The sequence below is a fragment of the Polistes fuscatus genome, unplaced genomic scaffold (assembly GCF_010416935.1).
Source record: "Polistes fuscatus isolate 324 unplaced genomic scaffold, CU_Pfus_HIC Scaffold11, whole genome shotgun sequence".
NCBI classification, from domain to species: domain Eukaryota; kingdom Metazoa; phylum Arthropoda; class Insecta; order Hymenoptera; family Vespidae; genus Polistes; species Polistes fuscatus.
The window spans coordinates 5,903,352-5,930,110 of record NW_025113009.1 but is presented as its reverse complement, the minus strand read 5'-3'; the positions used below and the strand labels follow the sequence as shown (position 1 = coordinate 5,930,110).

General features: G+C 30.2%; 3 protein-coding genes and 1 long non-coding RNA gene across 5 annotated transcripts; 2 read left to right on the top strand and 2 right to left on the bottom strand.

The window, feature by feature from the left end:
• Positions 1-15,110: 15,110 nt before the first annotated feature.
• Positions 15,111-22,268, bottom strand: LOC122526198 (CTTNBP2 N-terminal-like protein). 2 transcript variants are annotated; one of them, XM_043649431.1, is made up of 9 exons: positions 21,541-22,268; positions 21,158-21,259; positions 20,521-20,745; positions 19,801-20,422; positions 19,637-19,732; positions 19,323-19,432; positions 19,133-19,171; positions 16,797-17,165; positions 15,111-16,585 (listed from the first exon to the last, which is right to left on the bottom strand). In XM_043649431.1, the coding sequence occupies exons 1-9, from the start codon at positions 21,766-21,768 to the stop codon at positions 16,571-16,573; spliced, it is 1,806 nt and encodes a 601-aa protein (XP_043505366.1). In that variant the 5' UTR covers positions 21,769-22,268; the 3' UTR covers positions 15,111-16,570. The 2 variants fall into 2 exon arrangements, with proteins under 2 accessions (XP_043505366.1, XP_043505367.1); XM_043649432.1 differs by lacking the exon at positions 19,133-19,171 and having other exon boundaries at positions 21,541-22,266.
• Positions 21,190-21,462, top strand: LOC122526202. The gene is made up of 2 exons (XR_006305988.1): positions 21,190-21,280; positions 21,361-21,462. It is a non-coding gene; the product is annotated as an uncharacterized LOC122526202 (long non-coding RNA).
• Positions 22,269-22,768: 500 nt separating the features above from the next.
• On the top strand, positions 22,769-24,051 carry LOC122526201 (NADH-ubiquinone oxidoreductase subunit 8). The gene is made up of 4 exons (XM_043649435.1): positions 22,769-22,886; positions 23,193-23,439; positions 23,522-23,714; positions 23,779-24,051. Exons 1-4 carry the CDS (start codon positions 22,859-22,861, stop codon positions 23,908-23,910), a joined length of 600 nt encoding a protein of 199 aa, XP_043505370.1. The 5' UTR covers positions 22,769-22,858; the 3' UTR covers positions 23,911-24,051.
• Positions 24,052-24,135: 84 nt separating this feature from the next.
• LOC122526199 (protein will die slowly) lies at positions 24,136-26,737 on the bottom strand. Its single transcript, XM_043649433.1, has 7 exons — positions 26,310-26,737; positions 26,106-26,202; positions 25,824-25,987; positions 25,583-25,672; positions 25,340-25,479; positions 24,940-25,171; positions 24,136-24,828 (listed from the first exon to the last, which is right to left on the bottom strand). Exons 1-7 carry the CDS (start codon positions 26,400-26,402, stop codon positions 24,640-24,642), a joined length of 1,005 nt encoding a protein of 334 aa, XP_043505368.1. The 5' UTR covers positions 26,403-26,737; the 3' UTR covers positions 24,136-24,639.
• Positions 26,738-26,759: the final 22 nt, after the last annotated feature.

The window sequence follows — 26,759 nt, the reverse complement described above, 5'->3', positions numbered from 1 at the left end:
ATGATATTGGAGCGGGAATTCGGGAATGGTATTGTACTCTATCATGATTTTAAAGTATTTTCTATCTTTTAAATGAAATATCATTTATAAAATCAAATTTTGTTAATACTCGATTTATTTTAAGGAAAAATTATGTTTGTGTTTGGTGGGTGGCATGGCAAATCCAACGATGGTCACCTATAACAGAAAGAAAACTATATTAGTTACTTCCATTCTTAATAACCACTATAAATTATTGACGAGCAAAAAAAAAAACAATAAAAATATTATATGACCAACGAACTATTCTCTCAAGATTCGATCATGCTATCGAATCATAGAAAATAATTCATTAAGTCTGTAGTTGCCCTCTTGAGCCACAATTAAGTGGGGGCCTCTTCGGCTTTTAGCCACTTCTTTCTTCAAGCCTACTGTCGGACATTCCCTACGTGCGAGCACGAAAAGAATCTTTGACCAAAAACGTCAATCGTTCCAAAAAGTATTCGCATAATTTGGCATATTACAACAAATAATGATATAGAATTAGAATCGTCCCTGATTCTATATAATAAAAAAAACCTAACCGACCCTAACACAACCCTGAAAAAGAAAAATGTGATTAGTAAAACATCCTGAGCTTTTTACATAGAAAATAATTATTACCTTTTGGTCGAGAGATATCTCATCGCCGAAAGGAATATTATTAACTATGTAAAGTATCGATTCTATTCTAATACCAAACCGTTATAATATGCCAAATTATGGTCGTACAATTTAGAAACGACTTAAAGACATTTTCACCCAATTACTCTCAACTGCTTATAACACTAATATAAATGAAATACATTTCACATTACAATATATATATGAAATAATTCCATTTATTTTCTTTCATCATACATCTTATGCAAATAATTCCGATGTTCGTTAAGGGGGTGACTCTATTTATTAATTATTACAAAATGCATTCGCGTTTCCCGTTAGCTATCCTAGCTCGTGGACAATCAACGAACTTAAAAGTTCATCGACTGTGCACATATTACACGAGCACATTTAATCGAATGTCCGAGCAGTTAATTATGCTAATCGATGACCTAATAACACTTCGCACTTTTACTATCGAGTAATATAATCGAATTGAAATAAAAATAATACTAAAAATGCAATGCATTTCTTTGCAATATTTTTATTTAATTTATTCTTTATATTGAATTATATGAAACATTTCAAAGATTAAATCGCGATAGTGCGAAGTGCTAGTTATAATACTTAAAACTAAGTATCAATTCATCAAAGGTTTTGCGGATTTGATTTCGACTCTATCTCGTTCGAGATACAATCGAAATAGAAATGAATTTCTTAAATGGTTGCAAATCCCTTTGAATCATGATACATAATGCATATTACAGAATTGTCACAAAAAGATTTACAAGTCAAGCAAGATAGAATAAAAAGATATAATTTTGTGACAATTCCGTATAAAACCCGGAGGTGGGGACTCGCACTGAAAAGTGCAAGTATGCCACGTGCCATTCCGGGGTCCTACCTACTTATAATTAAAGTTTCACATTCGCTCAAAAAAATACACATGCATACCCACCCACACACTCCACGGTTCTCACACATACCACCAGGGTGCAAAAGCCTAAACTAGAGAGCATGCCCCGGGGCACCTCCGACACCCTAGTTCAAACGCGTTTTCTAAATTTATGGGAGTACGTACCAATTGCTGTAATCGTCTGTCAAGGCTAGTGATTATTGCATAAATGACTAAAGCAAAAATACAAGTATAAACTAGTATATGCATACTAGTTATATACGAGTATATCACAGTTTCCACAAATAAATGCGGTAACTCTACTATGCAAAACGATTGTTAAAAAAAAAATTTCGTATCGTACGCGTGTGACTCTACAAGTTATTTTTATTCAATAACTTTAAAAAATAATAAGCGCGGTATTACGTGTCGCGAAACGATGTACAATGCACATCTAACGCACACACATGTGCAACGTACACCGTGCAATCACTAACACAATGACAGACGCCAATAGGGGAAAAACTTAAAACTAAAACCTATACCAACGTTTCTCACCCATACGTGTAACACCTGGGCACACGCATAAATGAGAACGCAGAAAGTATAGGGGGGAGAAACGGGGATTAGTATTAATGCTGAAAATCCTAATCTAAGATTTGATTATTATATATAAAAATGTTCTCTCATTAATCTAAGCGGGCTATGACTCTACAAGTCATTTATAATGACTTTCAAAAAGATTTTAAGATTTAAAAAAATAATAAAAATCTCGGACGACTCTTTCGTTAAATGGTTGTTCTAATGAAAGAACTGGGCTTTGAGCCACCACTTAATAGCCAGAGTCTATCCGTCGCGAATGGGTTTGTCTTCTTGCTCATTATTTTATTATATCGAAAAATAAAATCGCGATTAAATAAACTAAGTACGAAGCAATGCATGTAAGACATTTATTACATGCTTTATTGGACGAAATCGAGTAAATTAATACTCGATTTCACCACTACTAAACGCGAACGAAACACGTAATAAAAAGGAAAAGTGCATTAATTAATTGCACTGTTAATTAAATGAATTTAACCGATGAGACAAGAAGACCTATCCTGAACTAATAATATAACATACAATAAAATATACAATTTTCATGAGTAACTCCTAGAAAGGAATCACTCATGTGCTCGTCAATAATTTTTTGGAATAATTACAACCAGTAACTCGTGCCGATTGGGACCTTTTCATCCTCGGCATGATTGAGCACCGGAGGGACTTTAAATTTTAACTCACGACCTGCTAAATGTTATATTACATATATATGGCATTTTAAAATAAAATGGCGCATGTATGCAATATGAACAGATAGCATTAGAAGTTCTGCGGTGGCTCCAAAACACTCCTACTTCATAGCAAATGGTCCAGCTGCATCCCTCGTCCATCAGACCCATGGGAGAATTCCTCGATGCACTTTTCCTCGCACTCCCGTGACTCTAATATCGCGGTAAACGAATATAAGAAACTATAAAAAAGTTTCTTATCGCGAAACCGAAATTTTTCTTATACGGCGAACAACACTGAATCTACATACGCGATACGATTTGAATTTAATTTACGCCCGGTCACTGACTCTACTTCGCGATTAAAATGTTACTTTAATTATTCATACAAACACTGATTCTACAATCTAATTCAAAGACTGCATTGCACGCAGTCAATGCAAACAAAAAATTTCACTCCCGATAGGCGGTCACTTCACTGATGCACTTCACTGACTCTACTTCGCGAACAGTCTGTACGACTGTTTTAAAATTAAAAAACTATAATTTTATACGAACAAACTCTAATGCAATTAATGCATTGCTCGCAGTTAATTTAATATATAAATCTCAAAAATAACGCGAACACGAACGCGAAACGCAACCGAATTTTAATTAACGAGCGATCGTGCTTCTAATCCGTGATTTTAATTATATTAAAACGATCAAACACTCCCGTTACATTGCTTCGCGCACGAATTGCAATGATGTTCTGAAACAGAAAATGAAAAAGAACGATTAATATCGTCGTCGTAATCAAAAACTATTGAAAATTTATCATAGAAAATGTTTCATAGAAAAATATACTTACTTTAATCTTCATTGATGAATGCACAATGGGTCTCCTACCCTTAGGGTGACGATGACCGAATGCACTGACTCTACTTTCGCGATCAAAATTTTACTTTAATTATTCGTACAAACAATGATTCTACTCCACGATAAAAATTTTATTTTAATTATTGTACAAACATGACTCTACTTCGCGATAAAAATTGTATTTTAATTATTCGAACAAACATGACTCTACTTCGCGATCAAAATTTATTTTAATTCGTGCAAGCATTATTCTACTTCGCGATCAAAATTTATGTTAATTATTCGTACAAACAATGATTCTACTCCGCTATCAATATTTTATTTTAATTATTCGAACAGACAATGATTCTATTTCGCGATAAAAATTTATTTTAATTATTCGTACAAACACTGACTCTAATTTTTACAACTGCATTGCGTGCAGTTCAAAAATCAAACACCAACACTTGCTTACATTTCTGTGAAAAGAGAGAAAATAAAAAAACTATTAGTATCATTGTTACCATTTAAAAGTTACAAGTAATTATTAAAGAAATGTTTCATAGAAAAATTAATTTACCTTTTATCTTGATTGATGAATGCCCGATGGGTCTCCTACCCTTAAGATGACGATGCTGTAGACGGTTCCAACGAAAATCAGAAACTTACGTGTTTCTTATCGCGATCACGACACTGATTCTAATTTTACAACTGCATTGCACGCAGTTCAAACACTAACACAAACACTTAGCCTTCTGGAAAAAGAAAAAGAAAAAACAAAACGATTAGAATCATTGTTATCGTTTAAAAATTATAAGTAATTATTAAAAAAATATTTAATAGAAAAATTAATTTACCTTTTATCTTCAGTGATGAATGCCCGATGGGTCTCCTACCCTTAGGATGACGATGGCACACGTATAAACCGAATAAAAGAAACTTTCGGAGTTTCTTTACCCGAAAAATTTCCGATTTTTGTTTAACGATGCAAACACTCGAGTACCTCATTGCCTACGCGCTCGATTGCAATGATGTTCTGAAACAGAAAATGAAAAAGAACGATTAATATCTTCGTCGTAATCGAAAACTATTGAAAATTTATCATAGAAATGTTTCATAGAAAAATTATACTTACTTTTAATCTTCAGTGATGAATGCCCGATGGGTCTCCTACCCTTAGGATGACGATGGGTGGACGGTAACGAAAATAAAAAACTATAAAAAAGTTTTTTATCGCGAACGCGAACGCGAACGCGGCCGAGACGTGCTTTACCGACCGCACTGCACGTCAAAAACGTCTGAAAGAATGCACAAGATTAGTGTTCCTATAAAATAAATCGAGTATTTTAATGTGGGATATATATGAAGGTAGTATTAAAGGGAAAACAATGAATGAATTGTAATATGATATTAATTAGGAAAATGAAAGAAACTAATTATCATTATAATGGTAATAGTAAGCGGTCTTTAGCTGGATTTTACTTGCAATGGAATGTATAACATATAAAATATGTTAAACATTATACTGAAAGTAAAATACCATTGCCCGGGTCTAACCACGAGGTAACCGCTTCCGAAGACCCAAAAATTGATTAAAAAACAATATAAGTAATCGGTATATTTATTTATGTATTGGTTCAATAACGAAATTAAGTTTAAAAAAGTCATCTAAAGAAACATAAAATAAAAATATATTAAAATTGTTTCCATTGAAAGTACGTTAATATGTATGTAATGTTTAAACCAATAGATATCTAGTTAAAAAATCTGAAATATAAAGAGAGTGCATTAAATATTAAAATAATTGATAATTAATCGATAGAAGTGTCAATTGTTGTTAAAAAGTTCGTAATATATGTTCGGAGCTCTGTCCTCTTCGAAATTCCCCTTCAGACGGGCCTTTGTCCTCTATGTAAATTACTTTTATTGAAAGTTGTTTATATGACTTTCCGAACGTTACGCATGTGTATAAAGGGTGTCGCACATCTAATACATAAAATTTAAAATTGTAACGTTATGATTTTAGCATTTTTGTATTTTTATGTAATTGTTTAAACTAATATATTTTTGTAAAGTTTCTGTGCAGTGGTGACTTCGGAGGGGGAAATTTTCATCGAGAAGAATATTACATAGAAATTATTTAATATTCAAAGTATTTTAATAAGTATGTAATGTGCTTATACTAGTACATATATTTAAACAATCTGAAATATAAGTAGAGTGTATTAGAATATTAAAATAATTGTTAATTAATCGATAGAAATGTATATTGTAATCTAAAATATAAATGTATTTTCTGATGAACCTTCCACTTCGAAATCTACTGTAAAACTGACACGTTATCATAAAAAGTTTTTCTATCGAAATTGTTTACATGCCTTTACGAAAGTTTCTTATGTATGTAACGAGATAATTAATTGTATAAATAGAAATTAAAATTATAAGTTATGATTTTAACTATATTTCACTTTTTATGTAATTGTTTAAACAAATGTACATTTGTTTTAACGTTCCTGTGCAGTGGTGACTTCGGGTAATAAATTTCATTCAGAAAAATATCCCATTTAAATTATTTTATATTCAAAGTATATTAATAAGTATGTAATGTTTGAACCAGTACGTATGTGTTTAAACACAATCTGAAATAAGTAGAGTTAGAATATTAAATAATTGTTAATTAATCGATAGACGTGTCTATTGTTGTCTAAAACTTGGAATATATGATCTATGTACCGTCCCCTTCGAAATCCACCGTTGAAATGAACGTTGTCTTCTATGAAAGTACTTTTATTAAATGTTGTTTATATGACTTTCCGAACGTTGCGCATGTGTATAAAGGGTGTCATACATCTAATACATAATCTTTAAGATTAAAACGTTATGATTTTCGTATTTTATCTATTTGTTGTGTAATTATTTTAATGCTCCTGCGCAGTGAGGACTTCGAGGGTAAAATTTAGCTGCAATATAAGAAAAGTGCATTAGTGCATTAAATAATTGTTAATTAATACGTAATGTACACGTATATGTAAGTGAAAAAAAAAATACATTTCTCTAAACAATTATACCCAATCTATTCAAACAATTAATAAACAATATACTAATGGAAAATGTGAATTATTACAGTTTACCATTATGAGAAGAAAGCTGAGGTGTTTGCTCGTTTAAATATCAAAAATATTTCCTGGATTCATTTTAAAATATTGTAAGTTCTTCTCTTATGTATGTACTTGATACATAAAACAATGAGAAATCCTAACTGATGCTGTGGAATTCCAAATCTTCAAATACTTGCAAATCTGCAAATCGTAAGATTAATAGTAAGTATCAAGCAATGAAGGAATCTATATATGTATTTTGATATTTGTATAAGATGTCATTTTCTCTCTCTTCCCCTTCTCATACTTTTTTATTACTCTTCTTATGTTATAAAGAAAAGTGATAAACTTACCAGAACTGATATCAATATAAAAAGTAAACACATTATTATTTTGATAGAAAGTAAACACAATTAGACTGACAATTGATGATATTCATGCTGTATTTTACCATGTTTGGAAACATTAAAAAAGTATGAAATAACATAGCATTGGTATAATATAAAGAAAATTATATATAAGTATTTGTATACTTGTAAAACGTTTGTTGTTAATATTTAAAAAATAACATGTAGAATAAAGACAATATACACTAAAAACATCACATTGCACAGAAAAACACAATTGTATAGAAAAGAAACCACGTTTAGATATTTTTTAAAACAATTGACATCACATTGCACAGAAAAACACAATTGTATAGAAAAGAAAACGTTATAGAAATCTTTAAACAATTGACATACTGCCTGTAACCACCCATAAAGAAAAAATAACAAGAATTTTCCATATTGATACAGAATATGGGAATTTATACTTTCATAGTTGTCATGAGATGCAGTGCTGTATGTCAATTGTTTTAAAAATATCTGCAACGAGGTTTCTTTTCTATACGAGTGTGTTTTTCTGTGCGCTTTTTAGTACATACTTTTTTCTTTTATTCTTATTTTTTAAATATTATCAAGGAACGTGTACATCTAATAGGAAAATAAAATTGATTTTGATTTATTAAATAAATAAATTATGTGTGTTTTCTGTTCTGTGTGATAAGGATATAGTGCATATTGTCTTTATTCTTTTCGTTTTTTAAATATTAACAGATACGTGTACCTTAAATAGTAAAATAGAATAAATTTTTATTATTTCATAAATAAATTATCATATCAAGCTTGACTAGAGTGGTCATGAAGAAAGGTGAGTACGTACGTGTGATGGGGCAAGCTTGTGTGCTGAAATACATTTCTATATGGTATTGGGATTTCTATTGGTCACTTATCTTCTGCAAAATTATGAGCCAATCAGGGCTCTTGCTGATCATTCCTCTTCTTTTCACGGCATCGATGCTGGAGGTCGGACGGATGCTACGTCGTCCCGTTAATCTCAGTAATTAAAAGTATTTTCTAACGAAATAATCTTCCTATATCTAATAGATTCTTCTAGCAAATGACTTCCAATGTATAATCGAAAGATTACGATAATGTCGAGGATAAAGAATATTTGTGTAGAAAAAATCCTGTACTTAGTATGAGTTTTCTACGCAATATATATATATCTTGTTTTACGGCTCATTTCTAGGATATCGACTTATATGTTCAATTTTCATTGTTTGGATTAAAAGTATTATTTCGACAATTGCTATGTCCTTACTATTTTTAACTATTCGATATTTTTCTGATAGATGGAAAAAACGCAAAATTCTGAAGCAGCCATGATGTCGTCTCAGATGTCGCTTCGTTCTTTGCGGCTACGTCACAGCGACGACCACCATTTTGTATACCTGTTCTCGTTTAACTCAGGTAATTGAAAAGTATTTACACCTTCCTATATATATCAAACGATAGCTACATACAAGATTTTCATACGTGAGTGTTTTCAAACGAAATATTGAAAAGTTCGAAGGATATCTGTGAGAATATAACATCGATATCTCGACGTCCCGCCAATTTCACCAATGTTACTTAACAATATTTCTTCTAATTTCCAGCTTTTTTCATAGTATCGATAATTACTACCATCTCTAATGATGCTCTAATTAATTATTTTTCATATATATATTCAAAGATCGTATTTTGTATTAAATTCGATTCCTGTCACATACACACACATACAGGCATATGCATAAGTATAGGTAGCTCGTACACATACACTCATATTTGATTTCTTTATGTTATACTAATGTAATCTTTTTTTTCCTTTCTTAGGTACCGAGCATTAAGAGAGTCCAGCAGGAATACATATACTCAGTCTAACAATTGTGTTTACTCTTTTTTATCTTCATATTCATCGAGGTAAGCGTTATTCTTTTTTTAAACCATACAGAAATGTATCAAAGAGTGAGAACGAAAGGAGAGAGAGAGAGAGAAGAATAAGAAAACAAAATATTCTATCTACGGGCAAACGAATGTGTACGTATATTCCAGGAATTTCTCGAAGAGAACAGAAGAAACGAAGCAGCCGAACAACGAAGACAGGACGCGATTACGTGTTCATTCCTGATCAGTCCTTCAACGAGCTAAGATCTAACGAACGTGACGTATTAAACTATTATATATATATAACGTTATCGATTTTTATTAACAATTTTTACTGATATTAAATACTTTATATGTAATTTTATACAAGTAGTGAGATAAAGGCAATTAATATTGCTTGAATTTATATGATTCTTTATGATAAAATATCTTTAAAAGTGTGCAATGCCTTCAGAATGATTCACAGGATTATTGTTCTATATCTTTTTAGTATGTTTCAGCTTTTCAGAGTTTTATTTAATTTTATTTTATTCATCGTCATCCTAAGGGTAGGATACCCATCCTGCAGTCATCAATGAAGACTAAAAGTAAGTATATTTTCCTATTAAACGTTTCTATGATAACTTTAATGTTTTTATTATAACGATGATATTAATTGTTCTTTTTCTTTTTCTGTTTCAGAACATCATTGCAATCGAGCGCGTAGGCAATGAGGTACTCGTGTGTTGCATCGTAAAAATAAAATTAAAAGAATCGGAAAGTAGTCAGTGTTGTACGCCGTATGTAAAAGTTTCGTTTTCGGTAAGAAACTCCGTAAGTTTCTTTATTCGGTTTAAACGTGTGCTCATCGTCATCCTAAGGGTAGGATACCCATCGTGCATTCATCATGAAGAATAAACGTAAGTCAATTTTTATTTTAAACACTTTCTCAATAATTATAATAATTTTTTATTTACAACAATGATTTATAATTTTGTTTTTATTTCTGTTTCAGATCATCATGGGAATATATCAGTGTTGGAAGTGTTTGTGAATTGTGTTTGTGAAGTGTTGCAAGTGTTTGTGCATTGCTATCGTGCGCGAAGCAATATACGGAGTGTTGTATCGTTAAATATAATTAAAATCACGGATTAGAAGCACGTTCGTTCGTTTTATTTCAATTTCGTCGCGTTCGCGAACTATTTTTGAAATATATTATTAAATTAACTGCGACCAAGGCAGTAATTGCATTAGAGTTTGTTCGAGTGTAATTTATCTTAAACAGTCGCACAGACTGTTCGCGTATTAGAATCAGTGCATCAATGAAGATTTTTCTACTTGCATTGACTGTGTGCAAAGCAGTCTTTGAATTAGTTGTTTAGAATCAGTGATCGGGCGTAAAACAAATTAAAATCAACGCGAATTAGAATCAGTGTTGTTCGTCGTATAATAAAATTTCGGTTTCGCGATAAGAAACTCATCTATAGTTTCTTATTTTGTTTATACCGCGTTTTTAGATTCACGCGAGGTGCATCGCCATGGTGCAATTGAATTTATCCCATTGGAATGCATTGTAAGTATCTATTTTTATTTATATTTTATTCGATTTTATTTTTAATTTTGGACATATTAATAACTTATCGTTTGTTCTATTTTATTTACAGATATGACGACGGACTTTCTACCTTATCAAAGATGTGGGATGAATTCTTCGATGGATCATCGATGGATCTTCGATGGATCTTCGGTGGATCTTCGGTGGATTTTCGGTGGATCTTTGGTGGATCGGTAGGATCGGTAGGAGTGTTTTGGAGCCATCGTAGAACTTCTTACGCAGTGAGTCAAAAAATTTAAAGTCCCTCCGGTGCTCAATCATGTCGAGGATGAAAGGTCTAATCGGCACGAGTTACTGGTTGTAATTATTCAATAAATTAGTGACGAGCACATGAGTAATTCCTTTTAGGAGTTACTCATGAAAATTGTATATTGTATTGTATATTGTATTGTATATTTTATATTAGTTCAGGATAGGTTTTCTTGTCTCACCGGTTAATTCATTTAATTAATAATGCAATTAATGCATTTCTTTTATTACGTGTTTGTTCGTGTTAGTAGTGGTGAAATCGAGCATTATTTACTCGTTTTCCCAGAAAGCATGTAATAAATGTCTTACATGCATTGCTTCGTTCTTAGTTTATCTAATCGCGATTAATTTCGATATATCGATACTTCGATATAAATAAATGAGCAAGAAGACAAACTATTCGCGACGGATAGATTCTAGCAGTTAAGTGGTGGCTCAAAGCCCAGTTCTTTATTAGAACAGCCAACTTAATGAAGGAGTCGTCCGGGTTGTTTTATATTTTTTTTTACTTTTTAAATTCTTAATATTAAAAATTAAATTTAACAATTCTGCAAGCCAAAAAGTCAAATGATTGTAAGCCTTAGTCCGTTAGATGAAATAAAATGTTTTGATATGTTAAAATAAAATGTTTTTATGTGTTATATATATATGTTAATTATGTTTTTTAGATCAGGATTTTCAGCTTCTATATACTAATCTCCCGTTTCTCCCCCTGTACTTTCTGCGTTCTCATCTATGCGTGCCCAGGTGTTACTCGCGTATGGGTGAGAAACAGTTAGTGTGGGTTTAGTTTTAAATTTTTCCCCTATTGCGGCTGTCATTGTGCTAGTGATTGCACGATGTACTTACACCTGTGTGTGCGTATCGCGATAGTTTTTAATTAATGCATTATTCAATACTCGAAGTACTACTTGTAGAGTCATTTATGATGAAAATACGAATATTTGTATTTTATATTTATATTAAATTTTTCTACTTTTTTCTTTTTGTAATAAATCGTTTTGAATAGTAGAGTTACCGCAATTTGTGGAAACTATGATATCTCGTATATACTAGTATGCAATATATACTAGTGTATACTTGTATTTTTGCATTAGTCATTTTTGCAATAATCATTAGCCTGACAGACGATTACAGCATTGGTACGTACTCCCATAAGTTTAAAAAACACGCGTTTGAACTAGGGTGTCGGAGGTGCCCCGGGGCATGCTCTCTAGTTTAGGCTTTTGCACCCTGGTGTTATGTGAGAGAATCGTGGAGTGAGTGGGTGGGTACGTATGTTATTTGATCTTTTTAAATATGGGCAATTGGCAGGCAGGTAGCATACTTAGGTGTGAATGTTTATTTAATTGTAAGTAGGTAGAGACCGGAGAAGTCGCGCGATTGTAATTTTCACTCAGGAGTGGAAATTTCTTCTCCGGATATTATACAAAGTTCAGCAACCTTTAGATTCATTTATCATTTAAATATTTCTTTTATTTTTTTCCATATTGCTGATCCTGTACGCGAGATATATCAGTATCGAACGATTCCAAAGTCTTTAACGATTCCAAAGTCTTTGCGTTTTCTTAAAAATTAATTTTTTTTCGAAAAAGTGAAGATAGCTGAATACGTTGGATACTTAACTTAATATTAAGTATATTAACGCTTTGCTCTTTAATAATTCCTACTGAAAATACTTCATTTTTTATATATATATGTAAATACAAAGTGAATAAGATAAAAGTGGTCGAGTAAAAAAGTAAGACCATAAATGTGTGACAAAGTTTCTGCTTTTGTTTGATATTATTAATCTTTTAAATGCAAAGTGTTAATAATAGGTACATCGATTAGATCAAATATCTGTTGGCATTCGAGTAAATGTAACTGTAGCGGTTTTGTATTGTAAAATGCGCTTAAAAAAAGCCTCCAGCAGAGTTTAGGGCATGAAGAAAGAAGAGGCTAATGCCGAAGAGGCTTATGCCGAAGAGGCCCCCACTTAAATGTGGCTGAAGAGGGCAACTACATAGACTATTGAGCTCTTTTCAAAGGTTCAAACAGCAAGTTCGAACTTTTCGAGAATAGCTCTCTAGTCATATTTTATATTTATTATGTTGCTTGCTTGCTCGTCATTAATTTGTAGTTTTAATTGGAGATGATGGACCATTCCATCTCCTTGGGGACACCAAATTTGTGTCCGTTAAAATCGTCCAAAAGATGCTATTGTTGTTAGTTAGAGTCAGAAATATTAAAATTTTTGTTATTAATTTTTAAGCTTAAATAACGTTTCGGTAATATTACAGTAATTTCTCTTTCTTGTTTTCGTCTTAAAATGTTTCATTGTGTTCATATTTATTAAATTTGCTTTTCTTTTCTATATAATGGCAGTTTAAAAGTATTTCACAATAATTAATAGATATTATTTTTTCTATAATAGTAACTTAGTATTTTTACTTTTCCTATTTCTTTATTTTTAGTTATTTTATGTAAATGTAAAGTCACGCGTTTAAATTTAATTTTGCAACAGTAAATATAGATTTGATAAATATAAATAGAGAATTCAATTGAAAAATGCATCAGTGAATTGGACGAATTATATATCAGGCTATTGTATCACTTGATTGTATGATTAATATCGTTTTCTTCTTGTTACAGGTGATCGCCGTTGGATTTATCATCAAACCTTTTGGATTCTTTTTTATTTGAGTGTTTTAAATTGCTTCATTTTAAAATATACATATAAATGCATTTCTGAAGGCACACACACGTTTATACATTAAAAATTTAAAATATTTATTTCAATTTCTATTACAGTATAAATATACTATATATGCTATCAAAGAAAATATCATATACTATCATATACTATCATATACTATCCAAGAATACAGTATTCTTTGATAGTATTGTACCGTCATCGCGTTAAGTACCTACCCTCGTCCACTAGTTGCCAGGTTGGTAACCAAGATGAATGTAGTTACGAGAGAAGTGGACTTGTGACCCTCTATGTACTTCTGTATTCTTTATTTGTGGTAAGAATCTAGACTTAATATTATCTGTTTTATCAATGCAAATTAGAAGCACGTGTTTAATATTATGATTTTGTCTACATAATTAAAAGGCATAGCTAAAATTACTGTAACTCAGACCCTCAACCAGTTGTTAAATGGCATTCAGCCTATAGTATCCTTACTAAAAGAAAAAGTTTTGCTGAAAATTTCAGCTCTCTAACTCAATTATTTTCTAAGCAATCGAAAAAAATATGATTATATATTATATATTATATATTATATATTATATTATTGTATTATTTTCTTTTGCTTTCATTTTACTTCCAATTTATTAATTATCAAAAGGAGCGCAATTTTTCTGCAATAAATTTATTACAAAATGCTGACGAAACTTTACAAGAAAATTTAATAAAATAAGCAATATGAAAGATCTTTTCCGTTTTCTTTTAATTATGTCAAAAACGAAGAAGATATAACAAATGTATCCTTGGACGAATCTCACTCCTGCTTCTCAAATAGATTATTAGAATATTGGAATGACATTATTATAATGGCTTAACAAATTTTATTTTTGTCTTAAAATACATGCCATTTATAAATACATGTTTGTGAGGCATGAAAATTTAAAAAGCTTTAAATAAAAATATTATAACAGAACTGATTGCTAATTAAAATTATATTAACTATCACAAAAAGAGTAAAAGATATTTCAAAATATTGAAGAATATCGTCGTTTTATAGATCAAGAAACAAATAACGATAATTACTTTAAAAAATCGTATTCGTTAATTGAATAAGTACCATATATACAAGATCTTAGATAAAATTAATTTGGCAACATTGATCTCCATTTAATTCCTTGCATTTTTATAATCAATGACAATGGTTGAGTTAAAGAAAGTTAGTTTGATATGGAAAACGATAATACTTAAAAATCGTATTCGTTATTGAATAAGTACCATATATACAGATCTTAGATAAATCTAATTTGCAAACATTGATCTCCATTTAATTCCTTGCATTTTTATAATCAATGACAATGGTTGAGTTAAAGAAAGTTAGTTTGATATGGAAGACAACAAATGCATCGACGACAATTGCAAGAGTTTTAATAACAATAAGACTGAAACTCAACCATTGCGCTATAAAAAAGGTATCATTACCATGAAGAGATATGTAAGTTAAATTTTATTAATCGCACAAACTTGTATAATCATTATGAGATTATATTTACTGATTTTCCACATTGTGAAAGGTTTAATCAGATATGAAAATTTACAGGGAATAATAATAAAAAAAAATGTAATAAACCACGAAGATAAACCACATTTATATATGTTTCTTTTGTTTTTGATAATGAGTCTCACATAAAAATCACAACGTAGGCATTTGTATCACCTCTGTATCAATCTTGTAGATTGTTTTTGTAGTCAATTTCTTGTCTTAGAAGAATGAAATAATTTTGAATTAGCATTCTTTATTTCCTTCTTCTTTTTACAGATATACACAAGTCAAGAGTACTTAAGTAGTCCTTTTAATTTTAGTTACTTTGAGTTATTGCATTAGTAAATAACAAAGAACTCTCAGATAAGTGAAATTCACTTTGTATTAGCAATCTTTATAAATTGCAAATCATTTGTTTTTTTCACGTATTGAATGTATTGTCGATGAAGCTTTTTAATTGTACTCTTAACAGGCTTATTATTGTGTCATTTCATTTTGTTCCACTTTACTTTGCTTAAACATATACGTATAGTAAAATTTCAATGTATCAGGAAATGAACAATGATAGTATTGTGTAATGATTAAATTTGCAATGCTTTTTTTGTAAGTTCATACGGTCTTGTTTGATACCGTCTTCAACATATATATTATTAATGTATGCAATAAAACGAGGCAAGGCAGTGATTATAGCACATACGTATTTGTATTTACTTAACTAAAAATTATTTCATTTATCAATGTTTTATGCACTTTAATTTTCTATTGCATCAATATCCAGCGATTTTTAAAAACACAATATTTTAGATAAGACAGTACTATGCTACATTTTCAAAATGAGTACAGTATTAGTACAATAAAGGCTTTACTATATTGCACATTTCAAGATACATATTCTTTTGGGCAAAGAATACTCATTAAGTTTAGTAAAATTGATGAGCTTAAAAATAATTCGATTAAAAAATAAAATGTCGCATAATATTGTCTGTTCCAGAATGTTTGAATTATTTATGATGATTGTACTATACGTTCGTACTTATATCCGTTTTTATCATCAGCATAATAAAACAGAATGTTAATCATGTAACTTTCTCGAATGTTCCTTATACTGATTTTGCAGTAATAATTAATTTATCATTAAAGAAATTGTTTTTTTCAATCTAATCTAAAACTTTATACATAAAATTTGACGAAAGTTACGTGATCTTTATTCTGCATTAATTTATCTAACATAATATATATGTTCCTAATCTCTAAAGTATCTATGAAGTTGACCTAATATATTTCTTCATACATTTAATTTCCACTTAAATACTCTGCAAGTATACAATTGTAAGTGCAGTACTACTATGATATATATATTTACATAAAGTGAAATTAGCTAGTATATAAATCTTCTTGAATCCGAATTCTTCGTCAATCTTATAAATGTAAAATGATACCAACGTATATATTCCCAATATAGTTTCCAAGCATTGCTCACGATACATGGTTTTTGACTTTGTAAAATTTCTATACATGATTGTGGTTTTATTTGCTGATAAATCAACGTGGCTTTGTCTGAAATCATATTTTACAATCCACTGTATTTATAAAATACTAACTTTATGTAGGTATATATGTATATAGATATTATAATATAAGAAAATGACGCATTTAACTATAATTTTACTATATCACATAGACGTTAAATGTAATACCCTGCAATATATGAATTACATAGAAATATCTAACTTATTTTACTGTTTAGAACACGTTACTTATTACTGACCTCTTCGTCAGGAGCTTGAGTAGAAGCAGCTATCGCTTGCTGCGCTTGCAAAGGAACAGTTCCACTTGTAGGATGAGATGAGGACTGTTTACCAAATTTAACTGTATCCTGGGCTGACTGAGATAATTCCGGTCTCCTAAGATAAGCTGCCTCTTTTTTAGGTGGTACCACTGGTTTATTAGGTGGCACTGGAGGAGGAACGCCACGAGAAAGAGGTGGCTTTTTTGATGATAGTGTGCCAGGTGTTTGAATAGCTTGTGTAGAACCAACGTGAAAACCATGCTTCCCTGCAGTTTGCGTTGATGGTACTAATTTAGCCATCCCACTGGTATTGGGAGGAACAGCTACAACTGGTCGTTTGTCCATAGCCTGAGAAATGAACATGTAGCACAGCCAATTTAACGTTTATGAAATCAGATATAAGTATATCTCCACATGATTCCTACATATTACCCAATATTTAAGATAACATTGAAAAAAAGATCACGCCAAGGCACCGATTCAAAGCAGGAAAATCAATGAGAAACAGAAACAATAGCGATTAAAGGCGTCGAAGTTCGTGTAGTATATACGTTATATACTCTATATAGACATTACAAGCAAGTTCTGAAACAGTGATACAAGAAATTTTGTATTAATATCAAAATAAATAAATGTGTGATAGTGTGCAGTTAATACAGATTCTGCAAGAGGACTTAGGTATGCGATAACCGTTTATATAATGTTTCTATAGTTATAATAGTTTAGAAAAATGTTGTGACTAATGATAAGATGTTTTATTTGAATGAAAATTGTAATGGATGGTAATTACGCAATTTTTAAGTGGTAAATGGTTACTAATTAGGGTGTCCAAATTATTATTATCAAACTTGAACATAATCAAATTATATTATTTGTAATCATATAAATAATTAAGCGATATATTGTTTTTAAATTTTAATACGATTAATCTAAGATAGTAATACATAGCTAAAGAAGTTCATAACATGATTGGAGATTATATAAATATGTTTCATGCGATGATGATTTTCTAAACGATTGTTCCTTTTTCTTTTCTTTTTTTTCTTTGAAAAATGTATATAACCAAACCATATAGATTTAGCAGTAGCGATTATAGGACAGCAATTAGGGAAGATAAGCAGGAAAAAATTGTAAATAAAGCTCAGAAATTAATTGCATACAACTTTTAATCAAGGACTTAATTAATGTACATACTGAATAATAATTTTATGTACATAAAATAAGAATATTATAATAAAATATTGTCCTAAGTATCGATGATGTGGTAACTTATAAAAATGGCATACTAAGTGTCTGTGGTAGAAATATTTCAAGGTTTCACCAATATTCAACAATAATATAAATAGGACAACCAAATCATACTTAACAAAAAATAAAAATTTCGGCATAGAATCTGTGGCATTTTCGTTATTATTCTTTTACTAAAATTTGACAATATTTCATGATCTTTGATAAAATTGCAGTGAGCAATTCTTTGCAAGTATATATGAATGAAAAAAGACATTGATGCATGATTGATTAATGAAATTTCAAACCTTTAAATAATAATTTATTTCAAATGAGACGTCTTTGATACAACATAAATTAAGAGATAGAGAATGCAAAATTATACTAATAGAAAAAATAGATTTACTCACTTAATAACAAAATCCTTTTTTGAGAATTTTATAGTTTAGAATTAATGTAATTACAATAAAAATATAATTTGATGCCACAGATTTTATATTTACTACGTAATGTAATATATATGTACATTTATTGTGGCTATTTAATAATTACAAACTAAAACATTGTATTTAGTATCTACAATGTTAAACTATAAGACTAGAGCAGGGTATAAAGCTAAAATTATCTATAGATGAATAATATACGCATTATATATTTAATGCAAATGAGTTAACTAAGCAAAAACTTTTTTCTTGACTAGTAGTTGTAAGAAAATTTTTCTATTATTACTGAAGATAATGTTTTCAAATTATTTTTAATATAATAATGCTATTACAATATATATATGAATATTGAGAAAAAATATTTGTATAGCTATTGTTTTATAAAATATTATCACTTTGTCCTTATCTTTTATTGTCAATTTGTAAAACTATCAAATATGAATTAGAGATGCAAAAATATTCATATTATTTGCAATCAAATGAACTATTTTCTTATTTTTATTTCAAACTAAATTATCTTTCTTATACTTGTGAAACTTTCCTAGTATAAGTGATCTGTACAAATGCAAACCTTATTTTCGTACATCATTTTGTTACTATTCTTTCTAAGTAGTTATAGTTTCTATAAAGAGCCTATATACTTACATTAGACGTTTGTGCATCATGCAGATTGTTTTTACTTTTCTTTTCACCAAAAAAAAAATAATAAATCATTAAAACTTTACTGTGTGCTATTAATTTAAAAATATTTGTTTGCAGTATATTTTCTGTGTAAATAGGCTCTGTACAATTATTAGATTAGAGTAGAATGAGGGTGGAAATGTGAATAATTTACCTGTGTTTCCGAAGGGACTGCAGTTTCACCACTCGTTGGTGGTATATTAGGCACATACGTGACTCCACGTAATGCTTGTCCGGGTGTCACCGATCTGGCTATTCCTGTTGCTGTACAATGTAATAAAATGTGAGACACAACAATAAGTATATAATTTTAAAAAAGTAATATAGAATATGTAATATCAATGTATTGCAAAAACTAATTGCAAGCCTAAAGATGCCTAAATCTATTATTATTACAATAACTATCAATACATCTATATTTCTATGAAACATGCAACATACTCTTATAATCGTTTTAATTATTCTTACTTGGTCCACTGACAGGAACACTAGATACAGTTGCAGTAGGTTGGACGACTTTACTACTGACCATAGGTGTCCCAGTTCCCAGTACCGAAGTTTTAACTGAATAAAATATATAACAATAAATATATAACTATATTCCTATTTTGAATGGAAAATATAATACTTACTTGTTTGTGATGTATTAGCTGGCCTCAATGTTGGCATAGCAATTAAATTTGCTGGTTTTGCAGGCGGCGGTGGTGGAGTTGCCCCAATACCCCTTGGCAGACCTCGCGTTTGTGATTCTTTCCATGCTTCTACTTCATTTTTTAATTTTTCTAATTCTAATTCAAGATCTTTTGCTCTCTTTTCCTCTTTAATAAGAGCTTGTCTATATTGTTGTCTCTCTATATCAAACTGTGCTAATTGTTTTTCTAATTCTGCTTCCATTTGTAATGATTTCTTACTTTCTTCTTCAAGACCCTCAGCCATAGAATCTATTCTTATTTTTTCTTCGCCCAATATCTGTGCCAAATCTTCAGATCTTTTTCTCTCTTCAATATATTTCATAATAATTTTTTTACGTTCGGCCAAAAGTAAGAGTATTATTTGTTTCTGGCGGACTTTCTCTTCTTCTAGCGTGTCGGTCATCTTTTTTAATTCAAGTTCTATTCTTTTCTTTTCTTGTTTTTCTAATTCTAATTCTTTTTTTAATCTAGTTCTTTCTATTTCAAGTCCATAAGTAATGTCATCGCCCTGAGCAGTATCATGCTCATGTTTACGTTTTTCTTCTTCTAGTTCTTTTATCACCTGACAAATAATAAATCTAAATATTACATTTTGTTACATTTCTAGCCAACTTGATGATTATGGATTTATGAAAAGTTTATCCAAAGGCAAATACGTACAGCTCTATGCCTTAGTTCGGCATCCTTAAGAACTTTATTCATTCTGCATTGAGTTCTTCTTTGTTGCATTACAAGAGCCTCCAAACTGGCAACTTGTTGATCAATTTGATTTCCTTCTGCTCCGATAACACCTCCCACAATTGCAACATCGCGAGCAAGTGCTGCGCGTGGATCTGCTGTATTACTAAGGTACCGTGAACTAAGAAGATGTTTCATCTTCTCTGACTATACAATCAAAGGATTTACACACATATATACGTATATATATATATATATACAACATAACATACAACATAAATGTATATATATATATATAACAACGTAAAGATACATACAAATATATTGAAAAGCAGGATCATAGAAATGCCAATAACTAATTATATTCTCATACGCTTACTATACATGATTTTCTTTTCTGTTTGATTTTTTTTTCTTTTTGATAAAATTACTAACAATCATTTACCAATGACTATTCATTTAACTTTAAAAACATAAGATATATTATTTTACATAATTAAAAATGAAACTATTTCTGAGTAGATAATAGCTTTTGGTAATACCATAATCCAAAGTATAATGTAAGAAAAATAATTACATAGACTGCGTCTTAATATAAGAATAAATTAGATGAAATTACTTTTAAAGCTGCTATCACAATGTCTCTAGCCTGAAGTTCTCCTTCTAGATATCCTAATAGTTTTAATAAATCCGTTTTATTCAACTCCATCTTTGGATTGCGCTGTAACATAAAAAACATCATGTATGTATATTTTTTATATATGAATCTATAATTTAGAGTATTTAAAAGGAAATTATTAAGATCCTCCTTTGTTTGGTCAGAAGAAATAAGTTGATTAAAAATCAAATCAACATATACAAGAGTATTTAGAGAAGAGCGCGTAGCGCGTACGCACACATTGACACGCAAATATAAGAGAAAAAGAGAGAGAAAGAGAGACACGCATCCTTTGTTTAGTAAGATACGATTGGAAGGTTAATTTGATAAATCGATTGTTATACCTTTAAAGTGTTAGAGGAACTTTTGTCAAGTGGTTCTATGTTATTGGACTGTTGAAGCTGCTGTTGTTGATTAGTATGCGCCGACAACGAGGAAGAAACGGATTGTGTCTTCATGGTAGATACTGTAGTACTTGATACAACAGCTCCTGACTGACCGTCTACCGGCGGCGGGCTTGGCGAAGCCACGTTAATGATATTTTGATTTTGCGATGCCATCATTTTTTCCATTAAATTCTACCTTCCAAATTTATCTTCTTATTTTGGCGTTGCTTAACGGCACAGGCAATAAAATCCTCAATCGGTCTTTTCGTTGAAGCGTCGTAGAACGAAGAATAAAGATAAAAGCATAAGACCGTTCAAAGTTCTTCCTTCGTAATATATTGCGTTCCGTACTCATGTCGAAGTTGCTGAACCCCTACTACGATCAAACCGAATAATAAATCCCACATATTCGAGTAATTTGAAATCTTTACTCTTCAATTCTCCTAACACTTCCTTGGGTAAAACCGATCGATCCTGCATTCGGCTTTAACAGCACAGACTGGCTTCGGCTCTTGACAAATCGATCATAAAGCGCAGCTCGCGGTTGAGAACTCAAGAATTGAGAACCTCGTGTAAGCTCAAGCGATCTGCTCCTCGCCCATCATACTTACTCCATGATCAAGAAAATATCGACGGATCGAGACAAGCGCGCCTTATTTTAAATCATTACATTGCCAAACAATCGATACAATAAATCTACTATTATATAATATTATCTATGCCGATATATAAGGCACCAATATTTACCTTCCTTCTTTTTTATTAGCAATCTGCTTTTCTTTATTTTCTCACATTTTATTTTTTCAGTTAAGTGTCGTAGACTATATGTATTATCTTTTTATTCTTAGGGTAGTCAAATTATCATTCATCGCTCTAATCTTTTATTTGATTGTTTGAAATGTACCTAAGCTTATTATTTACCGTATACTCTTATTGTACAAACATTTCACTATAATTTAATTTCTTTTTCTTTTTTGTATATTTAATTCTAGATATTGTTTGTTTTATTTTGTAATTATTTATGTTTAAATAATATCAATCAAAAATATTTCACATATTAATAAAGGGAAAGAGAAAAAGAAAAAGAGAGAGAGAGAATAAATTTGTTTATTAAGTGCACCAATAGTAGCCTGCGACTCTAGCACCTCCTAGGGGTAAACAAATTTTAGCTGCAATTATCTTTCACACAGTTTCGCTTCTTGTTTCATCAAAATATATATGTATATACAATAATATTAAAAAACTAGTTAACTTCGTAAAAATTGCAACTGCAATTATGGCTTCGTTGCAGCTGATTCGAAGAGGTATATATTAATAAGTTTATTCAATTATTTACCACTTAATACAGACATTAATGTTTTATATTTTTCTTTCTTTTCGGGCATTTACGTAATTTGACGTAATAATGATATTGTTCAATTTTGAAAAAAAATAAGTTTTATTATTATTATAAAAGAGAATTATGTTTACTGGTGTAAACTTTTAAAGTCACTCAATAATGTCTATTAAATCTTCTTTTATTATTGTTTGTTTGTCAATATTTTAAATTAAATAAATATATTAACCTCTCTTTGTCTATATATATAAATATTTATTATTATTTTCTATAGGATCTAGGCTGATAACTCTACCGAGTATTCAGAATGCATATTCGGTACGCAATAAATACTATTTTGTTAACAAACCAGAACAAGAAGTGAATCTTGACACCCAAGGCTCCTCATTATTTTTTCTTGAAATTTTTCGTGGTCTTGGAGTTGCATTATCTCATTTTTTTCGAGAACCAGCAACGATAAATTATCCTTTTGAAAAAGGTCCTTTGAGCCCAAGATTTAGAGGGGAGCATGCACTGAGAAGGTATTTTATAACATAATAAGAAATTGAAGTAATACTAAGATCAGTCATGACTTTGAGCATTCAAATATTATTTTAATAATAGATACCCATCTGGTGAAGAAAGATGTATCGCATGTAAACTTTGTGAAGCTATATGTCCCGCTCAAGCTATTACCATTGAAGCAGAAACAAGACAAGATGGATCTCGTCGTACCACGAGATACGATATTGATATGTCCAAGTGTATTTACTGTGGCTTTTGTCAAGAAGCTTGCCCAGTAGATGCAATCGTAGAGGTACATTATTCAATTATATGATTTAATACAAATAACAAATTCTTTCATGTATCTCTACTTTTAGGGACCAAACTTTGAGTTTTCTTCAGAAACTCATGAAGAGATGCTCTATAACAAGGAAAAATTATTAAATAACGGAGATAAATGGGAATCTGAGATAGCTAGCAATATACATGCGGATCATCTTTATCGTTAATGAGGTCCATGTAGTTTCGTTAATTCACGTTAGAATGTTATTTAATAATGTATAAAATTTAGTATAAAACTAGCATCTGCACGGATAAATATTTATCTGAAATAATGAAAAATATATGATGTCTTTGTGCTATGGAGCTTATAAGTGTTTATAGCAATGTTCTATTTTTTTCCAGAGAAAATTTGATAACGTTCTATTATTTAGGATAATAAAAAACAATTTTTCTAACGGTCAGGGTAAAATAATTTTATTTCAGTAACTTATTTCTTTTGGTTAGGTCAAAAATGTTGTTTATATTTTCAAATAGAACAATATGAAATAAAAGTCAATAATTTTTACATTTCTTTACATGTCAATTTATATTCCATATTTTATTGACAACTCTTATTTATGTAAAAATTATTTTCGTTATGTAAATAATAAATAATAAGTTAAATATTTTTATCCAAACGTGTATTATGAAATTCAAGGTGGGGTTAAAAGTAACTGCTAGCACCCCGTATAAATCTCCAATTTTTACAAATCACATAACGACATTCTTTATTGGTATGTACTTTTTTAATGAATGTATATGTTTAGTTTTTATTTAATTTAACGAATTGTGACGTTTAAGAAAATAAAAACAGCATCTTTCAAGCTTGAATGCTATGTTCTTAATACAATTGTATCTATAATATAAAAGCACATTTTGTACAAGGGCAAAATCAATAACTGATAGAAAAATTTGTTTTATGTATCACTCTTCCATAGTTTGATAGTCTTATCCTTCTCGAGAGCAGCAGAAGCTATAATATTGTCTGTTGGATGACATGTCGTGCAGAGTACAACATCTGTATGTCCCTGTAATTTTTGCATTACTTCTTTTGTTTGTAAATTCCATATGTACACCATGTTATCTTCAGAACCTGATACAATCCACTAAAAATATAACAAAACAGTTAATACAAGATAAATATAAGAAATGTAATAATAAAAATGATCAAGATTATATATTTAAAAAAAAAAAAACAAATAAAAAGAACAGCTTGCCTTTCCTCCTGTGACAGAAAAATTGGCAAATATGCAATATTTCTCATTCCTATGACCCGTGTATGTTTTTAAACATTTGCCTTTACTGTAATCCCAAAGTTTCAACGTATTGTCCAATGTTGCTGCCAAGATATATTTTCCATTTGGTGAGAATTTTACAAAGGATACAGGTGGATTGTCGTCATCTATAAGTGTTTTTAGACATTGTCCTGATGCTGTATCCCAAATTCGGCTATATTATGATGTAATATAAAAAGATATATAAACCTTTTTAGCAGGACATGCATCTCTTTGGAAGAAAATTAAACGGTAGAAAAAGAAAAGAAAAAATTTACAATTTTATTAATTGCAGATATAAAATAGCTTCCATAATTTGATAAATATTTATACAAAACCTTACCAAAGACCATCGTAACTGCTGGAGACAATTAAAGAACCATCTCTATTGAAATGCACTGCGCTCACTGGATCTGAATGAGCTGGAAGCGTTTTTAAACATTTTCCACTTCTCACATCCCAAATACGTACACTTTCATCAAACTAATAAAAATTATTTTTTTTTTAAATATAAATTCTTTTATAAATATATATATATTTATTTGCATATGAATTCTCTTCTTTCTAATAATATTAAATAACTTACTGATCCAGAAACTATAAGATTGGATTGAGGATTAAAATTACAGCAAAAAACATAGTTGCTATGACCTTTTAACGTTTTTAAACACTTTCCCTAAAAATTTATAAATAATTAATTTTAAATATAAATGTTATAAATACATAACGTTTAATTTAAATTGATCATTTAATTAGACTAAAGATAGTGGAATATCTTATATTATTATTTGATTGTTTTATAAATTATTATATATTAAAAAACTTACAGAACTTAATTCCCATATTTTCAGTGTTTTGTCATCGGAAGCAGATACTAACAACCTACTATCGCTAGACCAGGCAACATCCGAAATACCAAGCTTATGACCAGTAATGTTTTTTTCAAATTTTCCATCATAGGATCCCCAAATTTTGATAAATTTGTCAGCAGCTATAAACGAACGTCATTATTATTGTATATAGCATTTCTTAATACGTTTACCTTAGGAAACCTAAAGTCGAGCAACTCTGTGATGTTTAAATAACTTTTTGAAAATGAGCATACTTACAAGAGCTTGCTAACCATTCTCCATTAGGGCTAAACTTAACAGATGATACAGCTTTATTATGACCTGCTAGCGTATACTTTAATGAATAACCTGGTTTCTGCAAGTAAAAAATGTAATAAGCTTATATAAAGATTGAAGTTATTTCTCGAAACTATATATACTTACGATGAACACATATTTATCGTACGAATAAAAGAAACTTACCAGCGTTGCACTATTTTTTGTTCCAGTAGCAGATGTAGTAGACGAATTATTAATAGACGATTGATGACTCGGTGAAGGTCCGAGTGGTACCATTTTTTCTAATTGTTTATTAGGACGTTAGACTGAAGTATTTATGTCAAGCAATGAGATCCAATATTGCGTCGTCTATCAACGTAAAAGATGAAACGAAGATTTGTACTTGCTTCTTAGGAAGATACTATTTCCTTGAAAAAAGTTCCTTGCATAATACTAATAATAACGTAAATTGTGAATTTTTTGAATGAACCTTCTCATTTCTAACAAATAAACACCACGTGTGTTCAAACGACTCAATCGATATTCTATTTTTCCAGCGCAATTATCGAAAATCGTAGTTCGAGTTAACTCCGTACAGTTAACTCCGTAGAGTTTACAATAATACTGATTTATCCACGAATGAAAAATCATAAA

Coding starts and splice junctions, on each gene's coding strand:
- LOC122526198 (XM_043649431.1), bottom strand. CDS start 21,768: ATGGAAAAAATGATGGCATCGCAAAATCAAAATATCATTAACGTGGCT. Junction 19,433..19,636: donor TGTTCCTGTCAGTGGACCAA/GTAAGAATAATT, acceptor TACATTGTACAG/CAACAGGAATAGCCAGATCG. Junction 19,172..19,322: donor CAGTCCCTTCGGAAACACAG/GTAAATTATTCA, acceptor TTTGGTGAAAAG/AAAAGTAAAAACAATCTGCA.
- LOC122526201 (XM_043649435.1), top strand. CDS start 22,859: ATGGCTTCGTTGCAGCTGATTCGAAGAG. Junction 22,887..23,192: donor GTTGCAGCTGATTCGAAGAG/GTATATATTAAT, acceptor TATTTTCTATAG/GATCTAGGCTGATAACTCTA. Junction 23,715..23,778: donor CAGTAGATGCAATCGTAGAG/GTACATTATTCA, acceptor CTCTACTTTTAG/GGACCAAACTTTGAGTTTTC.
- LOC122526199 (XM_043649433.1), bottom strand. CDS start 26,402: ATGGTACCACTCGGACCTTCACCGAGTCATCAATCGTCTATTAATAAT. Junction 25,673..25,823: donor AAATATGGGAATTAAGTTCT/GTAAGTTTTTTA, acceptor ATAAATTTTTAG/GGAAAGTGTTTAAAAACGTT. Junction 24,829..24,939: donor TTTCTGTCACAGGAGGAAAG/GCAAGCTGTTCT, acceptor TTATATTTTTAG/TGGATTGTATCAGGTTCTGA.